General features: G+C 55.3%; 3 protein-coding genes across 3 annotated transcripts in view; 1 reads left to right on the forward strand and 2 right to left on the reverse strand.

Moving 5' to 3' along the window:
- The window catches only part of Ing5 (inhibitor of growth family member 5), a 28384-nt gene extending 27393 nt beyond the window's left edge, over positions 1–991 (reverse strand). Inside the window, exon 1 of the mRNA XM_069999941.1 lies at positions 616–991. The gene's annotated coding sequence lies outside the window, so the exon portion shown is untranslated. The remainder of the gene's footprint in view (positions 1–615) is intronic.
- A 690-nt stretch (positions 992–1681) lies between these two features.
- On the forward strand, positions 1682–15084 carry Dtymk (deoxythymidylate kinase). Its single transcript, XM_070000020.1, has 5 exons — positions 1682–1861; positions 2679–2787; positions 8594–8684; positions 12612–12809; positions 14678–15084. The coding sequence occupies exons 1-5, from the start codon at positions 1732–1734 to the stop codon at positions 14786–14788; spliced, it is 639 nt and encodes a 212-aa protein (XP_069856121.1). The 5' UTR covers positions 1682–1731; the 3' UTR covers positions 14789–15084.
- A 1956-nt stretch (positions 15085–17040) lies between these two features.
- The window catches only part of Atg4b (autophagy related 4B cysteine peptidase), a 28721-nt gene continuing 22926 nt past the window's right edge, over positions 17041–22835 (reverse strand). Inside the window, exons 11-13 of the mRNA XM_070000121.1 lie at positions 18837–18893; positions 18357–18450; positions 17041–17516 (exon numbers count right to left, since the gene is read on the reverse strand). Coding sequence (XP_069856222.1) covers positions 17443–17516; positions 18357–18450; positions 18837–18893 — 225 coding nt within the window. The 3' untranslated portion in view covers positions 17041–17442. The remainder of the gene's footprint in view (positions 17517–18356; positions 18451–18836; positions 18894–22835) is intronic.

The following is a 22835-nucleotide window of genomic DNA, read 5'->3' on the forward strand; positions in this document are numbered from 1 at the left end:
AAATCATTGTAGGTTCCACATGGACTGTATGAGTTTCCATGGGTCAATTAAACCCTCAGACTGCAAGCTGGTTCCTATCAGTCCACCGTTCATGCACAACTCTTCCAGAGGTGTTCATGGGCCTCATATGCAACTACTCAAAGACATGGTGAGGGTTGTTGAATCTGTGGCTAGCCAGGTTTTTTTCTGTGCTCACTATACCATTCTTGGTTATCTTCATTAGCTTGTGCTAAGGCTGACTCAGATTTGCAGAGCTGCAGCTGTTTTTCTGTGCCTTCATTGCAAGATCTGTGTATAAAGGTGGACCCTAACTGCACATTTCTAAGTGGAGGGCCAGGAAAAAGATTGCCAAACCATAAAAGGACATTTATTTGTTTGCTTATTTTTGTACCAGTCCTGGGCTTGAATGCAGGGCTTTGGCACTGCCCCTTAGCTTTTTTACTTGAGCTCTAGCTCCACTCCCAGCTTTTTTGGTGGTTAACGCCTACCTAGGCTGGCTTAGGATTCTGACCCTCAGATCTCAGCCTCCTGAGTAGCTAGGATTGCAGGCGTGAGCCTCCAGGGCCAGGTTCTATGTCCACATCCTATTTCCTTAGCTTGACCTAAGGGCCTTACCTTGCTCACTTGCTCGCTCATAGCTAGTGCTCTGCCAGAGTCACACCCCCAGTCCAGCATTTTGCTAGTTAACTGGAAGCAGTCTGAAAGACTTTTTGTCCTGGGTGGCTTTGAACTGTGGTCCTTCCGAGTCGCTAGGGTTACAGGTGTGAATCACCCGCAGAGGGGCCCTGGCCTGCGGAGGCCACGAGGTCAAGCTCAGGAAGAAACCAGGTCTGGGCGGGTCCCCCGGAAGCTACAAAGCGACGCGGTCATCCTAGCTCCTCGGGAGGCTGGATCTGAGGCTCACGGTTCGAAGCCAGCCCGGGCAGGAACGTCTGCGGCTCTCACCGCCGAGGAAGCACCGAAACGCCGCACAGAGGCTCCGGGGCGGCCGCAGGCGCAGGCGCAGGCGCAGCGCACGCGCAGCAGCTGGAAACGTCCGCTCGGGCCGGCGGCGGGGCGGGCCCTCGCGAGCCGGGGGCGCACGCGCAGGCGCAGCAGCAGCTGGAAACGTCCGCTCGGGCCGGCGGCGGGGCGGGCCCTCGCAGGGGCCTCCTGCGAGCCGGGGGCGCACGCGCAGGCGCAGCAGCTCGAAAGGCCCGCTCGGGCCGGCGGCGGGGCGGGCCTTTGCAGGGGCCTCCTGCGAGCCGGGGGCGCACGCGCAGGCGCAGCAGCTGGAAACGCGCTCCCTCAGGGGCCCCCGGCGAGCCCGGGACGCGGTCGGCGCCGCGGCACGCGCGGCTCGCACGAGGTCTGCTCGCAGCAAAGGGCGCCTTAGAGAACAGCTCGATCCCGCGTCCTTGCTGACGGGTGCCTTCCTCGGGGAGCTCGGGAAGGGCAGGCGCTGCGCGGGGTCACGGGCGAGCGTCTCTGGGAACTTGAACTCGCGGCTGGCCTTCCGCAGGCGGCGGCAGCGCGGGCTAGTCGACCGCCGGCGCTCCCCACCCGGAAGGGGCGGCACCGTCGCTCAGACCGCGCCCTATAGGGCACGCCCCAGGCGGATCTCGCCCTCCGCCGGCCACACCCCCTCCAGGCCACGCCCTTCCAGCCCAGCCAATCGCAGCGGACGGCGGCGCGGGCGCGGGCGCGGGCGCCGGCGGGAGTTGCGCGGTGTGGCGCGGGCGGACCGGCGCCATGGCGGGCCCCCGCGGGGCTCTGATCGTGCTGGAGGGCGTGGACCGCGCGGGCAAGAGCACGCAGGGCCGCAAGCTGGTGTCCGCGCTGTGCGCCGCGGGTCACCGGGCCGAGCTGCTGCGCTTCCCTGGTGCGCGGGGCGGGCGTGCGGGGCGGCGGGCGTGCGGGGCGGCCGGCCCCGCGGGCGGGCGGGCGGCAGGGCTCCCGGGCGCCGCCTGTGCGTTCGCGCTCCGTGTTTCTCGCCACCCGGCTGGGCCCTGACCCGGGCTCCCTGCGGCCACGCGCGCCCCGCCCGCCGCTCTGTGCGTGGCGTGGGCCGCGCGCGCCGTTCCGCTCAGCACTGGCGCCCGGCCGCTCGAGAGCCGCGCGGGCTGCGCCCCGAGGCCTCGGGTCAGCCGGGGCCGGGGCGCAGGGCGGGCCGGCGGGGCTAACGGGAACAAGAGGGGGTTGGGGGAGAGCCCGCGCGGACGCGCGCCCCAGCCCGCCGCCCCGAGGCCCGGCCTCTCCCCGGTGTGGCCGCCGCCCCGAGGCCCGGCCTCTCCCCGGTGTGGCCGCCGCCCCGAGGTCCGGCCTCTCTCCCCTGGTCGTGGCCGCCGCCCCGAGGCCGGGCCTATCCCCGGTGTGGCCGCCGCCCCGAGGCCCGGCCTCTCTCCCCTGGTCGTGGCCGTCGCCCCGATGCCCGGCCTATCTCCCCTGGTCGTTTCCGCCGCCAGGCCCGGCCTCTCTCCCCTGGTCGTGGCCGCCCCGAGGCCCGGCCTCTCTCCCCGGTGTGGCCGCCGCCCCGAGGTCCGGCCTCTCTCCCCTGGTCGTGGCCGCCGCCCCAAGCCCCTCCAAAGGACGTGGCCTCTGGGGATCTGGCAGAATGAATCCAGAGTGAGAAATTGGGCGTCAGCCGAGCGCTCACTCACACGGGCAGCCTAACTTGAGCAGGCTTTTCTTTGTTCTAGAAAGATCAACTGAAATCGGTAAACTTCTGAGTTCCTACCTGGAAAGAAAAAGTGACCTGGAGGATCACTCCGTGCACCTGCTTTTCTCCGCGAACCGCTGGGAGCAAGTGTAAACACAGACCCCCGCCCCGAGCTGGCCAGGGCTGAGTGCTGCAGGACGGAGGGAAGGGAGAGGGTGGCTCAGTGCCCAGAGGCTCTGTACTCAGCAGCCCTGTGAGTCGAGGCCGCGCAGCCCCACAGCCTACAGCGAGAAAAATCACTGCGTGTCCTCCTTCCTTAAGCATTTGGGGGCAGGAATGGGTCATGGGACTTGAACTCAGGGCTTGGGCGCTGCCCCTGAGCTCTATCACTCAAGTCTAGCACTCTACCAGTTTGAGCCACATCTCCACTTCTGGTTTTCTGGAGGTTAATTGGAAATAAGAGCCTCATTTTTACCTGGGCTGGCTTTGAACCATGATTCTCAGATCTCAGCCTCCTGAGTAGCTAGGAGTACAGGCGTGAGCCATTGGTGCCCTGCTTAAACACATTTTTTTTAAAATAGCATCTTGCTGTGTATGGTTGGCCTGAAATTTTAAATTCTTTTGTCTCAGCCTCAAGTGCTGGGATCATGTGCATACGACACAACACCTAGCTTCCCATTTATTTATGTCATTAGGGTTGATAACCAGTATTGGAACATAAATCAGTGTATTAGCATTTACTGTCTTCACCTCCTTTTATCATACTAGATAATGCCTCCATTAATATTTTATGTATCAAGTGACTGGTATATCCTTTCACATGATTTTGTTTACACTTTCAACAAGTAGATAACGCATGTGGGGCTTCCTGTAGTAGTTTTTTGTAGTTTTTGTGGGCCTGCGCTCCAGTACTGGGGCTTGAACTCAGGGCCTGGGCACTGCCCCCTTAGCATGAAATTTTTTTTTTTTTTTTTTTTTTGGTTTGAGACAGAGACTCATTACCTGAAACTTTGACTTATGGGTTAGCATTATACCATCAGAGCCACTCCTAAGCTCATGTCCCTCAGTTTTTTGCTCAAGGCTGTCCCTCTATCACTTGAACCCAGCTCCACTTCTAGCTTTTTGGTGGTTAATTGGAGATAAGAGATTCACAGAGGGGCTAGGAATGTGTCTTAGTGGTAGAGTGCTTGCCTAGCGTGAGGCCCTGAGTTTGATTCCTCAGTACCTCATAAGCAGAAAAAAACAGAAGTGGCTCAAGTGGTAGAGTACTGGCCTTGAGCAAAAGAAGCTTAGGGACAGTGGCCAGGCCTTGAGTTCAAGCCCTAGGACTGGCCAAAAAAAAAAAAAAAAATTCACAGACTTTCCTGACTGTCTGGCTTGGCACCATGATCCTCATATCCTAGGAGAGTGGCCAGGATTACAGGAGTGAGACCAGCTCCCAGTTTGTGTGGATGTTTTTTTAATATGAATGGATCATGCCATCCAGTTCACTGGACACCTTTCTGTCTGCAGACCCTGTGGAGCAGGAGATAGCACTCGGGAGAGGTTGTTGGGAGGTGCATTTCACCTGCTCCCTGTGCTCCTGTAGTCTCCTCCCCTTCCCTGCATTAGTCTCCAGACTTAGTTCTTTGTCTTGCATTGAGTGGCTTTCCTCATTCCACATTTTTGGTGAACAAGAGACCATTTTTATAATATTTTATCCATGTAGAATTTATAGAGGTAATTGTTGACTTTCTGTGAGAGCTTTGAAAAAATAATATGACTCAGATGTCTTAATTTGAAAAGGAGAATATGCCTGATTGTACTTTATAGTGGTCAGACTTCAGTCTGCATCACTGTCCATCTCTTCTGCACAGATTGCTGCCTTTTTAATTTTTTTTTTTTGCTAGTCCTGGGGCTTGAACTCAGGCCCTTGGGTACCGCACTGTCTCTGAGCTTTGGTAGCTCAAGGCTGGTACTCTACCACTTGAGCCACAGTTCCGCTTCCTACTGTTTTGGTAGTTAGTTGGAGATAAGAGTCATGGACTCTCTTGCCTAGGTTGGCTTCAGACCTCCATCTTCAGATCTGAGCCTACTGAGCAGTTAGGATTTCAGGTGTGAGCCACCTTGCCTGGCGCAGGTTGCTGATTTGCCAGCTGATTTGTATTCATTTTTCTTATGTCATTTCATCACTTGAGAATTTATTTCTGTTGAATGCTTCTTAGTATTTCACTGGAGTGCAGCTTATAACTTAGCTACTGAAGGATGTCTTGGTTCCAAGGTTTTGCAATCATGAATAAAGCTATCGATGGATTGCATGGCGTGTTTAGTCTTCCAAAGTGGCGTATTTTATATTCTCACAAGGTATGTGTAATCCATATCCTCCCCGGCCCTTGGCTTCCAGATGTTGGCCAATCTACAAGGGGCATGGTGGCATTTCATCTCGTTTGTATGTGTGTGGACATGGCACATGCACCTGCACTGGGGCTTGGACCCTGGCTTCATGCGGTCAGTTGCTTGTCTGTAGTTCCTGCTCTACCGCTGGAGACAAGCCTCCAGCTCAGCATTTTGCTGGCCAATTTGGAAATGGAGTATCATGGACCTCAGTCCCTGTCACCTGGGTTCTCGTTCTAATTAGCGTAGAAGTTTATATGTTTATTTGTCATCAGTTTATTTTGGATGAAGTGTCAGCTAAAGGCCATTTTTATTGGAGTTCTTCTTTTTCATTAGTGGTCTGTCACGAACTTCGCCCCTCAGTAATGTTGTTTTCCTATTCTTGCATCTTGAGAATTTATTTTTTGCCAGTCCTGGGGCTTGAACTCAGGGCCTGGGCACTGTCCCTGAGCTTCTTTTGCTTAAGGCTAGCACTCTACCACTTGAGCCACAGTGCCACTTTTAGCTTTTTCTGTGTATGTGGTGCTGAAGAATCAAACCCAGGGCTTCATGCGTGTGGGGCAAGCACTCTACCACTAAGCCACATTTCTAGCCCAGTATCTTGAGATTTTTTTGTTTTAGCTGGGTACTGATACAGGGGTAGTACACTGGACTGTACAGTATGCAGTACTGATACAGGAACAGGCTCACGCCTGTAGTCCTAGCTATTCAGGAGGCTGAAATCTGAAGGTTAGGGTTCCAAGCCAGCCCAGGCAGGAAAGTCCATGAGACTTTTCTATATCTTGTTAGTCCTGGGGCTTGAACTCTGGGCCTGGCACTGTCCTTGAGCATTTGTGCTTAAGGCTAGTGCTCTATCACATGAGTCATAGCTCCACTTCTGAATTTTAGTGGTTAATAGGAGATGAGTCTCACAGACTTTTCTGTCTGGGCTGGCTTTGAGCCTTCAGCCTCAGATTTCATCTTGAGTAGCTGGTGTGAGCCAGCTGTCACCCAGCCTCTTGTTTTTTGCTTTTTTTGTTTTGTTTTGTCAGTCATGGGGCTTGAACTCTGGAACTGGGTGCTGTCCCTCAGCTCTTCAGCTCAAGGCTAGTGCCCTACCCCTGAGCCACAGGGCTACTTCCGGCTTTTTCCTGCTTATGTGGTGTTGAGGAATCGAACCCAGGGCCTTATGCATGCAAGGCAAGCACTCTTCTTGTTTTTTTTGTTTTTGTCTTTGGTCGGTCGTGGGGCCTGAACTCTGGGCCTGGGTGATGTCCCTCAGCTCTTCAACTGAAGGCTGGTACTCTACCACTTGAGCATCAGCCCCACTTCTGGCTTTTTCTGCTTATGTGGTGCTGAGGAATCGAACCCAGGGCCTCATGCATGCAAGGCAAGCACTCTACCAACTGAGCCACCTTCCCAGCTCCTCTTGTTTTCTTTTGGCACGATGTACTGTACATTTATGTCTGTGGCCTGTGTTGAGTTGGTCCTATGAAGTGGGTTTTATGACCATTTCTGCTTTGCCTCTTCCCCTTGCTCAGAGGCCAGGCAACTGTAGTTTTATCTGTCGCTGGAAGGTTTCCAATGAGATGGGCTGTTAGCCGTCTGTTGACGTCAGGCCCCGAGTGTGTGCACATGTGGATTTCAGTGCCTTGGGGATGATAGTGAATTGTGGTTGTTTACTTGAGGACATCCTTAACCTTCTGTCCATCGTTGTACTTGCAGGTCAGTCAGCATCACTGACCACTCCTGGTGTCCCACTCCCTGCCCCCCACTGCCTTCGCCTGTGGAAGGGGTGCTGAGGGTGCCTCAGTCACAGCGTTATCTGGGCTTGGCCCTGCTTAGTGAGGTTAGCCCTGCTGAGTTCTGCTGGGAGTGTAGTGCCCAGGGAAAAACACACTGCATCTTATTTTAAATGAAAATACAGTGTAAAAAAAATCATGCCAGGCACTGGTGGCTCATGCCTGTAATCCTGTGTACTGTGGAGGCTGAGATCTGAGGATCATGGTTCAAAGCCATCCATGGCAGGAAAGTCCTTGAGACTCTTACCTCCAATAAGCCACCAGAAAACCGGAAGTGGTGCTTGAGCTCAGGTGGTAGAGCACTCGCCTTGAGCTGAAGAGCTGAGGAACAGCACCCAGGCCCAGAATTCAAGCCCCACTGCCACGCCGACCCCAGTAGAGTCTGTTTAGCATGGGAAACCATCTATCAGACCATGATAGGGGCCTCGAGACCTATCTCTGAGTTTTGGGACTTCACCGAAGTCTACCTCAGAGAATGGGGCTTTACAGAAACCTATCTCCAAGTTTTGGGACTTCACCGAAGACTAGCTCGGAGAATAGGGCTTCTAAGAGGCCTACTCCTGGGAAAAGGCTGGAAAAACCCCTGGGAAAAGATGTGTTTCTGTCTTTCTTCTCCTCATAAGAGTGCCTATTAATCTTTTACTGTTTCTACTGTTCATTGTACTTACTCATTGTCAACGTTCCCTTATTCAAAGCTCTTTCTTAATATCTGATGAGTGTCTTAAAAATATGACTAACTCACCAGAGTTAAGTGCTAACCTGAAGCCCCTCTTATGGAGGCTAGTAGACAAGTTATGAGTAAATATAAAAGTATTGGGGGTTTCACAAAGTCACTCCAGCAGAAGGAATTGTAAGAAATTTACAAGAAGCTGTAGGCGCGGCTAGAACAGAAAGAATGTATGGCAATTGCTAGATAACTACTTAGGAGAAAGAACTTCCTGTTACTCTCTTTCATTTGTTAAGAGACTTGCTAGATCTAGGCCTCCGTGGTGCTTACTATTAAAGAAGGAACAGGAAAGATCTTAATGGGACAGTTAAGGCCTCTATAGAAAAAAGTATAGATCTAGGCCTCCGGGGTGCTTACTATTAAAGAAGGAACAGGAAAGATCTTAATGGGACAGTTAAGGCCTCTATAGAAAAAAAGTAGTGGTTAATTGGTGACAATCATCGAAACCCATTGTATTTCTTAAAAATAGAGGTAAAGCCGGAAACAAGTGCCTATCAGGCGACCAGCTGGTGACCATCCAAGAACAAAGCCTTGCAGCAAGATTGTGTAACCTTTTGCCCCTTTCTTATGAAGACTTCTGTTATAAAAGTTTGTTATCCTCTGCATTAAATCCACTCAGCACTCGGCACTCAGCATCCACTCCTAATGTGTGTGAGTTGTCTGTTTGCCATCTCCCCATCCTATTCCAGGTTCCTCCCCTAGGTATCCTCCGTCGTCCCGACAGAACCCGGTCCGCGGCACCCCACGGCTGAGACACACAAACACACAAATTATGTGCGCTTTGCGCCAGTGGTTCACGCCTGTCATCCTAGCTACTCAGGAGGCTAAGATCTGAGGATTGCAGTTCAAAGCCAGCCCTGGCAGGAAAGTCCGAGATACTCTTATCTCCAATTAACCACCAGAAAACTGGAAGTGGTGCTATGGCTCAAGTGCTTGCCTTGAGCTGAAGAGCTGAGGGACAGGCCCAGAGTTCAAGCCCCAGAATGGACACAAAAAACCCCAAACAAAAAAGCATGCGTGAATTGCACCATTAGGACAATCAGTTCTGGGGCTCAGGAGTATTCTGTTTTTCAGGCCATTGATGAAGGAGAAGTTGAGCCAAGGTGTGACCCTTGTTGTGGACAGATACGCGTTTTCCGGTGTTGCCTTTACGAGTGCCAAGGAGGTAAGTGCTGAGGTGCCCATGGGGGTGCCCCTGGCCACCCGCGGGACGGCTGCACACGGGAGCAGTCACCCCTCCTTGGAGCAGACAGTTCTTTTTTTTTTTTTTTTTTTTTTTGTCGGTGGTAGGGCTTGAACTCTGGGCCTGGACGCTGTCCCTCAGCTCTTCAGCTCAAGGTGAGCGCTCTACAGCTTGAGCCACAGCACCACTTCTGGTTTTTACTGATTTATTGGAGATAAGAGTCTCACGGACTTATCTGCCCAGGCTGGCTTTGAACCGCGATCCTCAAATCTCAGCCTCCTGAGTAGCTAGGATGACAGGTGTGAGCCACCGGCGCCAGGCCAAGGAGACAGTTGTTAAGTGTAACCATTTGTCAATAAGGAAAGACTTATGTGGATGCAAGGTATCTTCACGATACAGCTTCTTTTATTTGGGTGGTTTCACTGCACATTGAGGATGGTTTGTTGGCAGTATGCTTTCTCATAGCCTTGCTTTGTGTCCACATGTCATGAACCAGTAGAACTTTCCTGAACTGGTCCCCTGTGCCAGGGAGCTTGTCCATAATGTATCGTAGTGGTGGACTGTACTGCACTGGCCCTTTCTGATTTTTTGTCTTGGTTTTTGAGACACAGGCTTCCTCTGTAGCCAGGACTGGCCTCACACTGATGATCTGCCTGCCTCTACCTTCCAAGTTACTTCTTTTTTTGTGTGTTGGTCGTGGGGCTTAAACTCTGGGCCTGGGCACCATCCCTGAGCCTTCAGCTCAAGGCTAGCGCTCTACCACTTGAGCCACAGTGCCACTTCTGGTTTTCTGGTAGTTAATTGGAGGTAGGAGTCTCACAGTCTTTTCTACCTGGGCTGGCTTTGAACCATGATCCTCAGATCTCAGCCTCCTGAATAGCTACAATTATAGGCATGAGCCACTATTGCTAGCTTGCTTCCTTGTTTTTTTTGGGGGGGGGATCCGGTCATGGGGCCTGAACTCTGGGAAGGCTAGTGCTCTACCACTTGAGCCACAGCGCCACTTCCGGCTTTTTTCTTTTTGCTTATGTGGTGCTGAGGAATTGAACCCAGGGCCTCATGCATGCAAGGCAAGCGCTCTACCACTGAGCCACCTTCCCAGCCCTTGCTTCCTATTTTTAAAACTTGAAAATGGGAGTCCCCAGCCTCACGGACCCTCTGGTTCCTTTGTGACACATCAGAGAAGTCTAGCACTTCTTTATGAATATTTCATTTTTAAAAAGTTTTAGAAGCATACTCTTACCTTTGAAGAGCAGTTATTTATTTACTGTCAGCTGTGGGGTTAAACTCAGGGCCTGGGCGCTGTCCCTGAGCTCTTCCTTTCAAGGCTAGCGCACTACCACTTTGAGCCACAGCTACACTTCCAGTTTTTGTTTTGTTTTGTTTTGTTTTTTTGTCGTGGAGCTTGAACTCTGGCCTTAGGTGCTGTCCCTGCGCTCTTCAGCTCAAGGCGAGCGCTCTACCGCTTGAGCCACAGCGGCACTTCCGGTTTTCTAGTGGTTTATTGGAGATAAGAGTCTCATGGACTTTCCTGCCCAGGCTGGCTTTGAACTGCGATCCTCAGATCTCAGCCTCCTGAGTAGCTAGTACAGGCGTGAGCCACCGGTGCCGGCCACTTCTGGTTTTTTGAGTGGTTAATTGGAGATAAGAGTGTCATGGACTTTTCTGCCCAGGCTGGCTTCAAACCATGATATCCTCAGATCTTAGCCTCTCAAATAGCTAGGTTTACAGGGTTGAGCCACTGGGGCCTGGCTCTAAAAAGCAGTCCATTCTATAGTGTTATTAAACAGTAGGACAAACTTCCCAGCTCTCTCAAAAGCTGTTTGATCGTCCTGTTTATATTCTTAGTTATATTGAACCAGAATTCAGTTAAAGTCCTGTCTTTTGCTTTCATTAACATTGTACAGTTTTTATTTGGGGCCCATTGCTTACTAGGTGGGGTCCTGGGTTCAAGCCCCAACACCAAATGAAAACCTTTTATTTTTGCAAGCTTAATTTGAAGAGTGTTGGGCCTCTCAACAAAAGGCAGGTGGTGTTTGTCTTTTTGTGATAGCATCCCATGGTGATGATTAGTTGAAAAAAAAATCCCTTTTTTATTTTTGTCAGTCCTAGGACTTGAACTGAAAGGTCTGGGTGCTATCCCTGAGCTCTTTTGCTCAAGGCTAGTGCTCTACCACAATCCACAATGCCTGAACTACCTAAACTGGCTTTGAACCACAATCCTTAGATCTTAGGATTATAGGTGTGAGGCTATATATACATACATAGTCTTTTTTCTTTTCTTTTCTGTTTTGTTGGTTGTGAGCTTGAACTCAGAGCCTGGGCGCTGTCCCTCAGCTCTTCAGCTCAAGGCGAGTGCTCTACCACTTGAGCCACAGCATCACTTCCATTTTTTTCTGGTGGTTAATTGGAGATAAGAGTCTCACGGACTTTCCGGGCTGGGCTGGCTTTGAACCATGATCCTCAGATCTCAGTCTCCTGAGTATCTGGGATGACAGGCTGAGCCACTGGTGCCCGGCTACATAGCCTTTTAATTGGCCTTTTTTTTTTTTTTTTTTTTCTTTTTTACCTTGATACTGATTCTGTGGTTTGAACTCATTAGCGTTTTCTCTCAAGACTAGTAGTCTACCACTTGAGCTACAGGTCCACTTCCAGCTTTTTGGAGGCTTTCCTGTCCAGCCTTTTTGTCTGAGACTGGGACTTGGCCTTGGTATCTGAGCTTTCACTCATTGGCTGGCCCTCTAGCCCTCAGCCTCGCAGTAGATAGGGTTGTAGGCACCCGCCCTCCGTCTCTTGTATTATCTGAATTCTCTTCCCAATGGGTACTTGGTTTTTATGGTTTTATACCATTCAGAAGACAGCAGCCGGGCACTGGTGGCTCACGCCTGTCATCCTAACTACTCAGGAGGCTGAGATCTAAGGATCACAGTTCAAAGCCAGCCCGGGCAGGAAAGTCCGTGAGATTCTTACCTCCAATAAACCACCAGAAAACCGGAAGTGGTGCTGTGGCTCAAGCGGTAGAGCACTCGCCTTGAGCTCAAAAGCGCAAGGACAGCGCCAGGCCCTGAGTTCAAGCCCCATGACCAACAAAAACAAAAACAGAAGACAAAGTATTTCCAGGTGGTCTCCCGTCCTCATGTCTGTGTGCCGACTCCACAGACCCTGTGGGCAGGGCCTTCGCATTGTGTCCTCCCCACGGTGTGTGCCTTGGGCTGAGAGGGCTTTCTAGCCTAGCTTTATTTCAGAAATGAGGACACCATTTTCAGTGACCTGAGCCGGTTGGTAAGTGGGAACACCATGAGATTGGCACAGCCCTGCCGGACGGGCGGCCGTGCTCTTCCCAGGAGACCTGTGGGTGGAAGGGGATGGCCAGGGCCTAGTGCCTGTCTTGTGCCATTTGCTCTCTGCCTCCAGCTTGGGCTGGGTTGTGCTTTCTTGCTGGGAAGATCTGGAGCGGTCTGGCCGCTACCCACCCTGCGGTACAGGTGCTGGCACACGGACGCCGTTCACACACAAGGTAATTGCTCAGGGAAGCCAGCAGGTGGCGCAGGGGAGACCCGCCATTGGAAAAGCCGCTGCTGTACAAAAATTCTCACTAACTGTACTTTGTGTCTCACTAAAAACGACTTTAATGACTTTTTTTTTTTTTTTGGGTCCGGTCGTGGGGCCTGAACTCTGGGCCTGGGCGCTGTCCCTCAGCTCTTCAGCTCAAGGCTAGCGCTCTACCACTTGAGCCACAGCGCCACTAATGGCTTTTTTCTTTTTGCTTATGTGGTGCTGAGGAATCGAACCCAGGGCCTCAGGCATGCAAGGCAAGCGCTCTACCACTGAGCCACCTTCCCAGCCCCGACTTTTAGATTAGACCTCACTCAGCTTGTTTTTGCCTGCTGTTGGGTTCTTTGTTGGCAGAACTTTTCCTTGGATTGGTGCAAGCAGCCGGATGTGGGCCTTCCCAAACCTGACCTGATCCTGTTCCTTCAGTTACAACTGGGGGAGGCTGCAACCAGGGGGGAGTTTGGCCGCGAGCGGTACGAGAATGGGGCTGCCCAGGAGCGGGCGCTGCGGTGTTTCCAGCAGCTCATGAGAGACACGACCTTGAACTGGAAGGTCAGTCTACCTGTACAGATGGGTGGAGGCTAGTTTTCCAGCAGCTGGGGAGGGATGAAGGCACCCGGCCCCATGAGGGCAAATTGTAATCCTCCGTGGGTCTTCAAAGTATCGAGACTTCGTGCCTTGTCTGTGGCCAGAGCTGGAGGAGCAGTCCCTTGCATGCGTTCCTCCATAGTCGGCAGCCCAGCCTCCTCCTCCATCTTGTCCTCTGCAAGGCTTTAGCCCCAGGCGCCATCATCTGGAGTGTGTAGTCCTACAAGCCACTGCACACACTCTGAGCCTTCCATCCTCATTATCGCAGAAGTGCTTAGGTATTGTTCCCATTTTCAGGTCATGCTGTCAGAAGGGGTCAGTTCTCAGGCTTGTCTTACTGCCCTTTCAGTCTACAGAACACACGGTTCCTGCTGGCCCCCGGTCAGTGCTGTCCAGGGCTGCTGCACAGTCACGGCTGGACTCTTTATCCCACCCTGTACGTGGCGCCCCACAGGCTGCGGTGACCATAGCCTGGCGCTCACCAGTGCCCGTACCGGGCCTCCCTTTGGTGCTGCTGCTTCTAGTTGGTTCTTTGACGGATCAGCCTCGTCCTTCCTTCTCCCCAGGGACATGGGCACCGCCCCTTTCCATGCCTTGTTCTCTCCGCGACCCCAGCTCTTCCCTGCATACTGGCTGCCCCCGCAGAGCTGGCCCCAGGCCTCAGCCCGGGGGCCCACTGCTCTCACACTCTTTGTAGACACTCTGTGTCTGTAGTATCTTTGCTCATAAGCTTTGCAGCTTATGTTTTAGAACAGATAACAGGCTAGGCACTGGTTGCGCACACCTGTAATCCTAACTGTTCTAAAAAGGTTGAAATCACAGTTCATAGCCAGCCTAAGCAGAAACATCTATGAGACTCTTATTGCCAATTAACTATCAAAAAGGCTGGAAGTACAGCTGTACTGCTGAAGTGGTAGAATGCCAGGCTTGAGCAAAGAACGCTCAGGGATGGTGCTAGACCCTGAGTTCAAGCCCAGGACCAACACAAGAAAAAATCAGTTGACCGTGCCCTTCCCCTTGAAATGCTCATTTTCTCGAGCAGTGAGCAGGCCCAGATGCCATCCTGGAGGGTCTGAGCAGGGGCTGGCATTGGTACACGTGAGGAAGTATTTTCCGTCACATAGGGTCACAGCCCTAAGCGATGCTTAGACTCCATGTGCCTTAGCCCTGAGAGATTTTCCAAAATGTGCCGGAAAGGGTCTTAGCCCCACAGAGCTGAGGGCTGCCCCAGATGCACAGCAGAAGAGATATCTAAGCACTGGAGGGCTGGGAAAGCAGCTCAGTGGTAGAGCGCTCGCCTCACATGCATGAGGCCCTGGGTTCGACTCCTCAGCACCACATAAGCAGAAAGAGCCAGAAGTGGTGCTGTGGCTCAAGTGGGAGTGCTCGCCTTGAGCTGAAGAGCTGAGGGACAACGCCAGGCCCTGAGTTCAGGCCCCAGCACTGGCATGTACCTCTGATTTCCTCACCTGGCTTTCTTCTGGTATTGAGATTTCTACCTGTTCTGATTCTCCACAAGGCACAGGCAGCACAGCTGAGTTAGGACAGCCTTCAACTCCTGAGCCAGGTCCCACAGTATAGCTCCCTTCTGGAAGCAGAGTTCGGGGACAGGGGCAGCTGCCCTGAGGAAGCCGGCACCTTTTTCTCACTTGTCAACTGAGGGACAGTCACGGCTGGCTCGGGGCACGGCGGGCAGCTGCACCTGGTCTTCCTTCTGTGTCAGTGGTGGCAGCGGTGCAGACCGCACTCCTGTGATGGGGTTCAGGGCCCTCGCCACCCTGGCAGAGGAAGGTGGCCAGAGGGTCTTTTTTCCTGCACCCTCTGCTGAACAGGTGGTCGACGCTTCCAAAAGCATCGAGGACATCCATCAGGAAATCTGTGCTCTCTCTGAGGATGCCATCCTCAGAGCCGTGCAGAGGCCACTTGGGGAGCTGTGGAAATAGGCAGGCTCCAGCTCCAGCGCCACGTCCTGCAGTCCCTCCCAAGGCGAGAAGACACTCTTCAGATTTCACTGCTTCAGAGACCTTTGAGCCCCCTCTGGCGACCTGCCGCTGGAGTGCATCCAGGCCTAGCTGGCACAGATGCCAAGGAAAGCCCTCTTCCACGCCTCCAACCTGAAGCTGACAGGTGTTTTCTCACTGAACGCCATGACTGAGCCATTTCACTGAGATCACACATCATTGGAAATTATCTGTTAGCTGGACTTACTGTTTCCTACTAATAAAAACTGAACTGAGAATGTGTGTGTGGACGGTGTGGCTTTGAGTGGAATCTGCCCTCATGAGCTTGAGCACTTGCAGTTTTTCTGAACCCAACGATGTTAAGCTGCCTTCACTTCCCCTGAACCTTTCTTAGTCACCCCAAGACAGTGACTTACTGCCCATCCCATCCAAGCGTCTCCTGGGGACAGCATGAGGGGAAGCAGGGCTCCTGACGTGACAGTGGGCAGGCGCCACCAGAGTGTTGTGCAGGGGCCTCCAGCCCCTCATGTGGGGACTCTTTGGTGCTGGTCCTGGGACTTGAACTTGAGGCCTGGGTGCTATTCCTCAGCTTTTGTTTTGCTCAACGCTAGCACACTTGAATCGCAGCTCTACTTCTGGCTTCTTGGTGGTTAATTGGAGATAAGAGCCTCACAGACTTTCCTTCCTAGGCTAGCTTTGAAGTGGGATCCAGAGCCGCTAGGATTACAGGTGTGAGCCATCAGCACCAGGCTGGGGATCAGGGTCAGATCTGCAGTCCTAAGGGTGGAGGGATGACGGTGGCCTCCAGGACCACGAGAGGCAGCCACAAAGGCAGCAAGTGGGACGGGAGGCCTGTGCCCCCACATCAAGCCTCCCCCTGCCCCAAACCAGACCAGCCTCAGCGCACCAAGAGGGACCCTCCGAAACACACTGCTCTGGGCGCACCCCGCGGGACCCCCGAGACACACTGCTCTGGGCGCACCCCGCGGGACCCTCCCAGACGCGGGGCCCTTCCTCGTGTCTCCTGTCACAGGAGGGCAGGTGCCTGCTCCCAGGCCTAGGTGAGGACACGCTTGCAGCAGGACAGAAGCAGGCCCGCTCCCCTGGCTATTGTACGGGTGTCCCATCTGTGACGAGATGAGCTAGACATTCACACTTAAAAACTAACCAGCGGGAAAAAAATCAATAGACACAAACTTTTCTACTGAAACTTATTATTTGCATTAGGAATCGCAAACTATACTACTGAGAATGAACAACCTCTCCAGGAAGCATTTTCAGCCACGAGACCTCTGGTGGTAGCAGTCCACCAGACCGCTCCTGGCACCAGCAGCAGCGTCTACAGCGAGACCCCAGGCCACAGCAGCACGGTGGCCACTGGACCCGGGAGGCAGGGCCCTACAGGGGTGGGCGTTGGCCCAGCCTTACCTGTTACCCCAACCCACCTGTGGCTGTGGGAGAGAGGGAGGAATGGGGAAATAAATTATGTCATCAACACTGGGGCAGACAGAGTGGCCCCTCGGAGCAGTTCCTGCCCAGCTTGTCTGCAGAATTGAGAGAGGGTCTCCAGACAGTGCCTCTCCCCGCCCCTCCCGGTGGCCTCCTGCTCACGCCCCCTGGATAGAGAGGGGGGCCTGAGCGCCTGGGAAGCCGGGTCACAGGTGCCAAGGGGGGCCTGCAAGCGCTCCTGCCAACACCAGGAGCCCCGCCGCCCCCCATTGCCGCGGACCACAGCGCTGCTCGAGGATTTCTACCCCTTGGGCCCAAACCACCTAAAACTGCAGCGACCCAGGAGAGAAGTTCTGAGAAGGGCCAGAGTGGAGAGGACGGCTAAGGTGGCAGCACCCCCCACCACCACGAGTGTCACAGGCAGAGCAGCTCTGCCCTCCCCGAGGGGAAGCTGGGTGACAAGCAAACAGCAGCGGCCCCTGGAGGGATCCCCAGAAGGTGCCCAGTGGCTCAGGCCTCCACACTTGCTGGCCTCGTCTTTGGATCTCCACGTGCGCCTCGAGTACTTTTCTCCCTAAAGCAGGGAGAAGTCATGCTATAATTCTTTCCCCCTCGCTCTCCCTTTGAGGTAGCCCTTGGTAAACCACACCGGGCAGAAGCCAGGCCAGAAGGTTGCCCTGCCCAGCAAGGACAGCAGGAGGCCACAGTGGCCATTGCTCCGTACGTGCCAACCTGTACGTCTCGAGACTCTGGCCTGGGAAGTGCCCCAGAAATTCGTGTCTGTGTTGAGCAACTTCAAACAGGGCTTTAATTCCATACAAACCAGACACTGGCACTAGGAAAAAGCAGGACCAAAGCCCATGCACTGACACGCGGCTGGCAGTGTCAAGTGGAGAACTCTGGAGGCCCGGACCTGCTGCACTGGGCTTCTATAGCGGCGTCATGTGAGGGAGAGCCCCGGCGTGTGTTCTGGGCTGAGAAGCGCGACTCCAAGCAGTAAGGCTCGGGACAGCGCAGTCCCCGTCCCCGGGCGGAGTGGCAGCCCTCTGGACAGAGCAGCCCAGGCACGCAGCACTTGGCAGGGTGGGCTGGATGGATGGAATGCGGTGGCACCTAGCGCCCAAGGCAGGGCCGGATTCTCAAAATGTCCCAGCGAGGGCCACGGAGGCCATCCCAAACCAGGGTCTTCAGAGCGACAAGATCTCGAAGTCTTCATCCTCTGAGTCAAAGAATCTTTCCAGTCGCTCTACATCAGAAGAATCTGGAAGGAACAGGATGAAATCTCATCAGAGTGCTCTAGGACTGCTTGGGTGAACAGGACAGGAAGATGCTAGAAGAGGGAGGGAAGCCCAGTAGGCCTTCCTAGCGCCGCAGCCCACCCGGCCTTCGAAGGTACTGCCTCCTGGGGCAGGCAGGGTGTGCCCAGACTCTCACACCTGCAGGACAGGACCCCCCCACACACACATGCGCACACACACACACACACGGTGTGCCCAGACCCTCACACCTGCAGGACAGGACCCCCCCCCACACACACGCATGCACGCACACATGCACACACACGGTGTGCCCAGACCCTCACACCTGCAGGACAGGACCCCCCCCACACACACACGCATGCACGCACACACACACAGGGTGTGCCCAAACCCTCACACCTGCAGGACAGGACCCCCCCCACACACACACGCATGCACACACAGACACACACTAACCTTGCCACACACAATTGGCCTGAGGCCAGCCATGGCGCTCAATCTCGGTCTGTGCCCTGGCCACAGTCCCAGGGGTCGGGACCACCATGGCTATGTGCCCTGGCCACAGTCCCAGGGGTCGGGACCACCATGGCTATCGGCTCCGGTAGGAGACGGCATCACCACAGAGCCTGAGCACCCTGGCTGGGCAGGTGGCCTCGGATGGGCGGGGAAAGGAGCTGGGAGGCTCAAAGCTAGCAGACACTCCACGCTGTGACACAGATGACCCCATCAGCCTGCACCTGAGGATCACACAGACCTCCAGGACCAACGACAAGCCAGTCAACATCTGGGGGATCGAGATGCACAGAGATCCCACCCGGACTGCCTGCAGCCTCCGCACTCACCGAGGGACAGGTTGAGGACGTCTGGACAGGCCAGGTGGGAAGGCTGCTGCTCCACCAGCTCAAACATGGGCAGGGCACCTCCCAGCAGTGACAGCTGTCGGTGAGAAGCAGTTACGAGACACGCCGCAGTGGCTGCACGCCCCCAGGGTGTGGGAGCTGGCCACAGCACAGGTCTGACTGTCATCCGTTTCATTAACACAACAGTGACTGACGTGCACACCTGTGTTGTCACCACACATGCCTGGCCGGAGGCTGGCGGGGAAGGGCGGCTTCGGGCCCAGCTCGTCCCCATACAACCCTGAGGTAGCTGAGTGGGCTAGAAGCCACGTCCCGTGGAGGTGCAGGTGGAGTCCGCCCGGCTGCGGGGCGGGGCGGGGGGGGGGAGCCAGGGCTTCGTGCCCAGGGTAGGCCTCTGCCCTGCCGGCCCCCACCCGTGTCCCGAGGGGCCCCAGCTTGGTTCTGGACGGGGCAGGTACAGACCTTCTTGACTTGCTGGCACCAGTCGCTGAAGTCCTCCTCGGTCTTACAGAAAAACCCCTGCAACGAGACCAACCATGAGCAGAGCAGCCAAGAAGACTCAGCACTGTTCCCACTACCACCAGGGATCCTACAGGTCCTCCATGACACGGCCCGCCTTGCACACGCTCTGCACGCACGCTCCACGACAGGACACGGCCCGCCTTGCACACGCTCTGCACCCACGCTCCACGACACGGCCCGCCTTGCACACGCTCTGCACCCACGCTCCATTACACGACCCGCCTTGCACACGCTCTGCACGCACGCTCCACGACAGGACACGGCCCGCCTTCCACACGCTCTGCACGCACGCTCCACGACACGGCCCGCCTTCCACACGCTCTGCACGCACGCTCCATGACAGGACATGGCCCGCCTTCCACACGCTCTGCACCCACGCTCCACGACACGGCCCGCCTTGCACATGCTCTGCACGCACGCTCCATGACAGGACATGGCCCGCCTTCCACACGCTCTGCACCCACGCTCCACGACACGGCCCGCCTTCCACACGCTCTGCACCCACGCTCCATTACACGACCCGCCTTGCACACGCTCTGCACCCACGCTCCACGACACGGCCCGCCTTGCACACGCTCTGCACCCACACTCCATTACACGACCCGCCTTCCACACGCTCTGCACACACGCTCCATTACACAGCCCACCTTCCACACGCTCTGCACGCACGCTCCATGACAGGACATGGCCCGCCTTGCACATGCTCTGCACCCACGCTCCACGACACGGCCCGCCTTGCACACGCTCTGCACCCACGCTCCACGACACGGCCCGCCTTCCACACGCTCTGCACCCACACTCCACAACAGGACACGGCCTTCCACACGCTCTGCACGTACGCTCCATGACATGACACGGCCTTCCACACACTGCACGCACGCTCCACGACACGGCCCGCCTTCCACACGCTCCACGACATGGCCCGCCTTCCACACACTCTGCACACACGCTCCATTACACGGCCCGCCTTCCACACGCTCTGCACACATGCTCCACAACACGGCCCGCCTTCCACACGCTCTGCACCCACGCTCCACGACACGGCCCGCCTTCCACACGCTCTGCACACACGCTCCACGACACGGCCCGCCTTCCACACGCTCTGCACACACGCTCCACGACACGACACGGCCCGCCTTCCACACGCTCTGCACGCACGCTCCACGACACGGCCCGCCTTCCACACGCTCTGCACCCACGCTCCATGACACGGCCCGCCTTCCACATGTTCTGCACCCACGCTCCATGACACGGCCCGTCTTCTACACGCTCTGCACCCACGCTCCACAACACGGCCCGCCTTCTACACGCTCTGCACCCACGCTCCACGACACGGCCCGCCTTCCACACGCTCTGCACGCACGCTCCACGACACGGCCCGCCTTCCACACGCTCTGCACCCACGCTCCACAACACGGCCCGCCTTCCACACGCTCTGCACCCACGCTCCACGACACGGCCCGCCTTCCACACGCTCTGCACCCACGCTCCACGACACGGCCCACCTTCCACACGCTCTGCACCCACGCTCCACAACACGGCCCGCCTTCCACACGCTCTGCACCCACGCTCCACGACACGGCCCGCCTTCCACACGCTCTGCACCCACGCTCCACGACACGGCCCGCCTTCCACACGCTCTGCACCCACGCTCCACGACACGGCCCGCCTTCCACACACTGCACGCACGCTCCACAACACGGCCCGCCTTCCACACGCTCTGCACCCACGCTCCACAACACGGCCCGCCTTCCACATGCTCTGCACCCACGCTCCACAACACGGCCTTCCACATGCTCTGCACGCACGTTCCACGACACGGCCCGCCTTGCACACGCTCTGGACGCATGCTCCACAACAGGACACGGCCCGCCTTCCACATGCTCTGCACACACGCTCCACGACACGGCCCGCCTTGCACACGCTCTGCACCCACGCTCCACGACACGGCCCGCCTTCCACACGCTCTGCACCCACGCTCCACGACACGGCCCGCCTTCCACACGCTCTGCACCCACGCTCCACGACATGGCCCGCCTTCCACACGCTCTGCACCCACGCTCCACGACATGGCCCGCCTTCCACATGCTCTGCACACACGCTCCACGACACGACACGGCCCGCCTTCCACACGCTCTGCACGCACGCTCCACGACACGACATGGCCCGCCTTCCACACGCTCTGCACGCACGCTCCACGACACGGCCCGCCTTCCACACGCTCTGCACACACGCTCCACGACACGGCCTTCCTTCCACACGCTCTGCACGCACGCTCCACGACACGGCCCGCCTTCCACACGCTCTGCACGCACGCTCCACGACACGACACGGCCTTCCTTCCACACGCTCTGCACACACGCTCCACTCCCAGCTTTTTGCTGCTGAATGGAGATAAGAGTCTCATGGACTTTTCTGCCTAGGCTGGCACTGAGCTGTGGTCCTCAGATCTCAGCCTCCTGAGTAACTAGGATGACAGAGGTGAGCCATCAGCATTCATGTCCATTTCTTTAAGCCTCAGTTGATTTTCTGAGAATGACAAAGGCTTTGAAGACTCATCAGGGCAAAGTAGAGAGACTACTCCCTCTGGGCATGTAGCAGGGAACAGCAGTTCAAAGTGTGTCTGAGCTCAGAGGTGATCTGACGTGGGGACACTGGAGTGCCAATAACTGCTGGACGCTGTACTCAACGTTACACCCGCCAGATTTACAGAGGCTCACGTGGAAAACAGACAAAACACAGACCGAAAAAAATGCCTGAGATGGGTACCGCTCAACCTGGGTGCTCTTTTTGTTGTTGTTGGTCGTGGGGCTTGAACTCTGGGCCTGGGCACTGTCCCTCAGCTCTTCAGCTCAAGGTGAGCACTCTACTACTTGAGCCACAACGCCACTTCCGGGTTTTTTTTCTGGTAGGTTATTGGAGATAAGAGTCTCAAGGACTTTCCTGCCTGGGCTGGCTTTGAACCACAATCTTCAGATCTCAGCTTCCTGAGTAGCTAGGATGACAGGCGTGAACCACTGGCGCCTAGCTCCTGGGTGCTCTTTCCTACTCCAAAGGCCTTTTCTGCTCTACACACTCCATTATGGACTGAAGACAGAGGCCCATCTCTTTAAGTCGCTACTCCTATTCTGCCTATGTGGGAACAGCGGGTGTAGAACTGTCCTGAAGGCTCTGAGCACCGCTGGGTGGCCGGCAGTCCACTTCCTGTACCAGCCACTGTGAGCTACTGAGAGGCACTGGCGGCGACAGGCATACTTAATTTTAGAGGAAGGGTTCACAGTAGGTTCTGATGAAAGTCCAGCTCACTCACCCGGTTCCCAACACCCTCCCCAGCGGTCGGGGAGGCGTGAGCAAACGTGTTTGCTCAGGGCAGTGTCTGTGGCTGTGCAATGTCAAAGTGAGCTGCCCCATTCTCCACTACCGGAACAGTCCACGTGGTGGATCCCACAGTGCAGACCAGCGCTGTTCAGGCCAGGCACTGCTACTGGTTTCCGCTCTTGTTCTACTTCCCCAGGGACATTTTGGGAGTACGCAGGTTTGCATACAACAAACACCAACACTAACGATAGCATCCAAAAGGGAGGAGACTCTCATTCTGAGGAACCAGATCCCAGAAACACTACATAAAACAACAGGAGACAGACACATGCTTCAACGGACCACCATGTACTAGTATGCAAAGTGGAGAAACACACCCTCATGCTTACAGGACACATCCAGGTTCACACTCGCACTCTGGCCCAAACGAAGGCCAGGGGGCCACCTGGGTGGTCTCTGGGTTAGACCTAAGGGTGAGGGTTACTGTTCATACGTCCAAGGCCTTGGGCTTTCCAACCACATGAACAAGAAACTGAAATAGTAGAAAAACAAAACTCAAGTTTTTCCTTTTTTTCTCACAAAGGATTTGTCATAAAATGACGCAAAGCAGCTGCTTAGCTA

The sequence above is a fragment of the Dipodomys merriami genome, unplaced genomic scaffold (assembly GCF_024711535.1).
Source record: "Dipodomys merriami isolate MVZ:Mamm:240054 unplaced genomic scaffold, mDipMer1.0.p SCAF_1, whole genome shotgun sequence".
NCBI lineage: Eukaryota > Metazoa > Chordata > Mammalia > Rodentia > Heteromyidae > Dipodomys > Dipodomys merriami.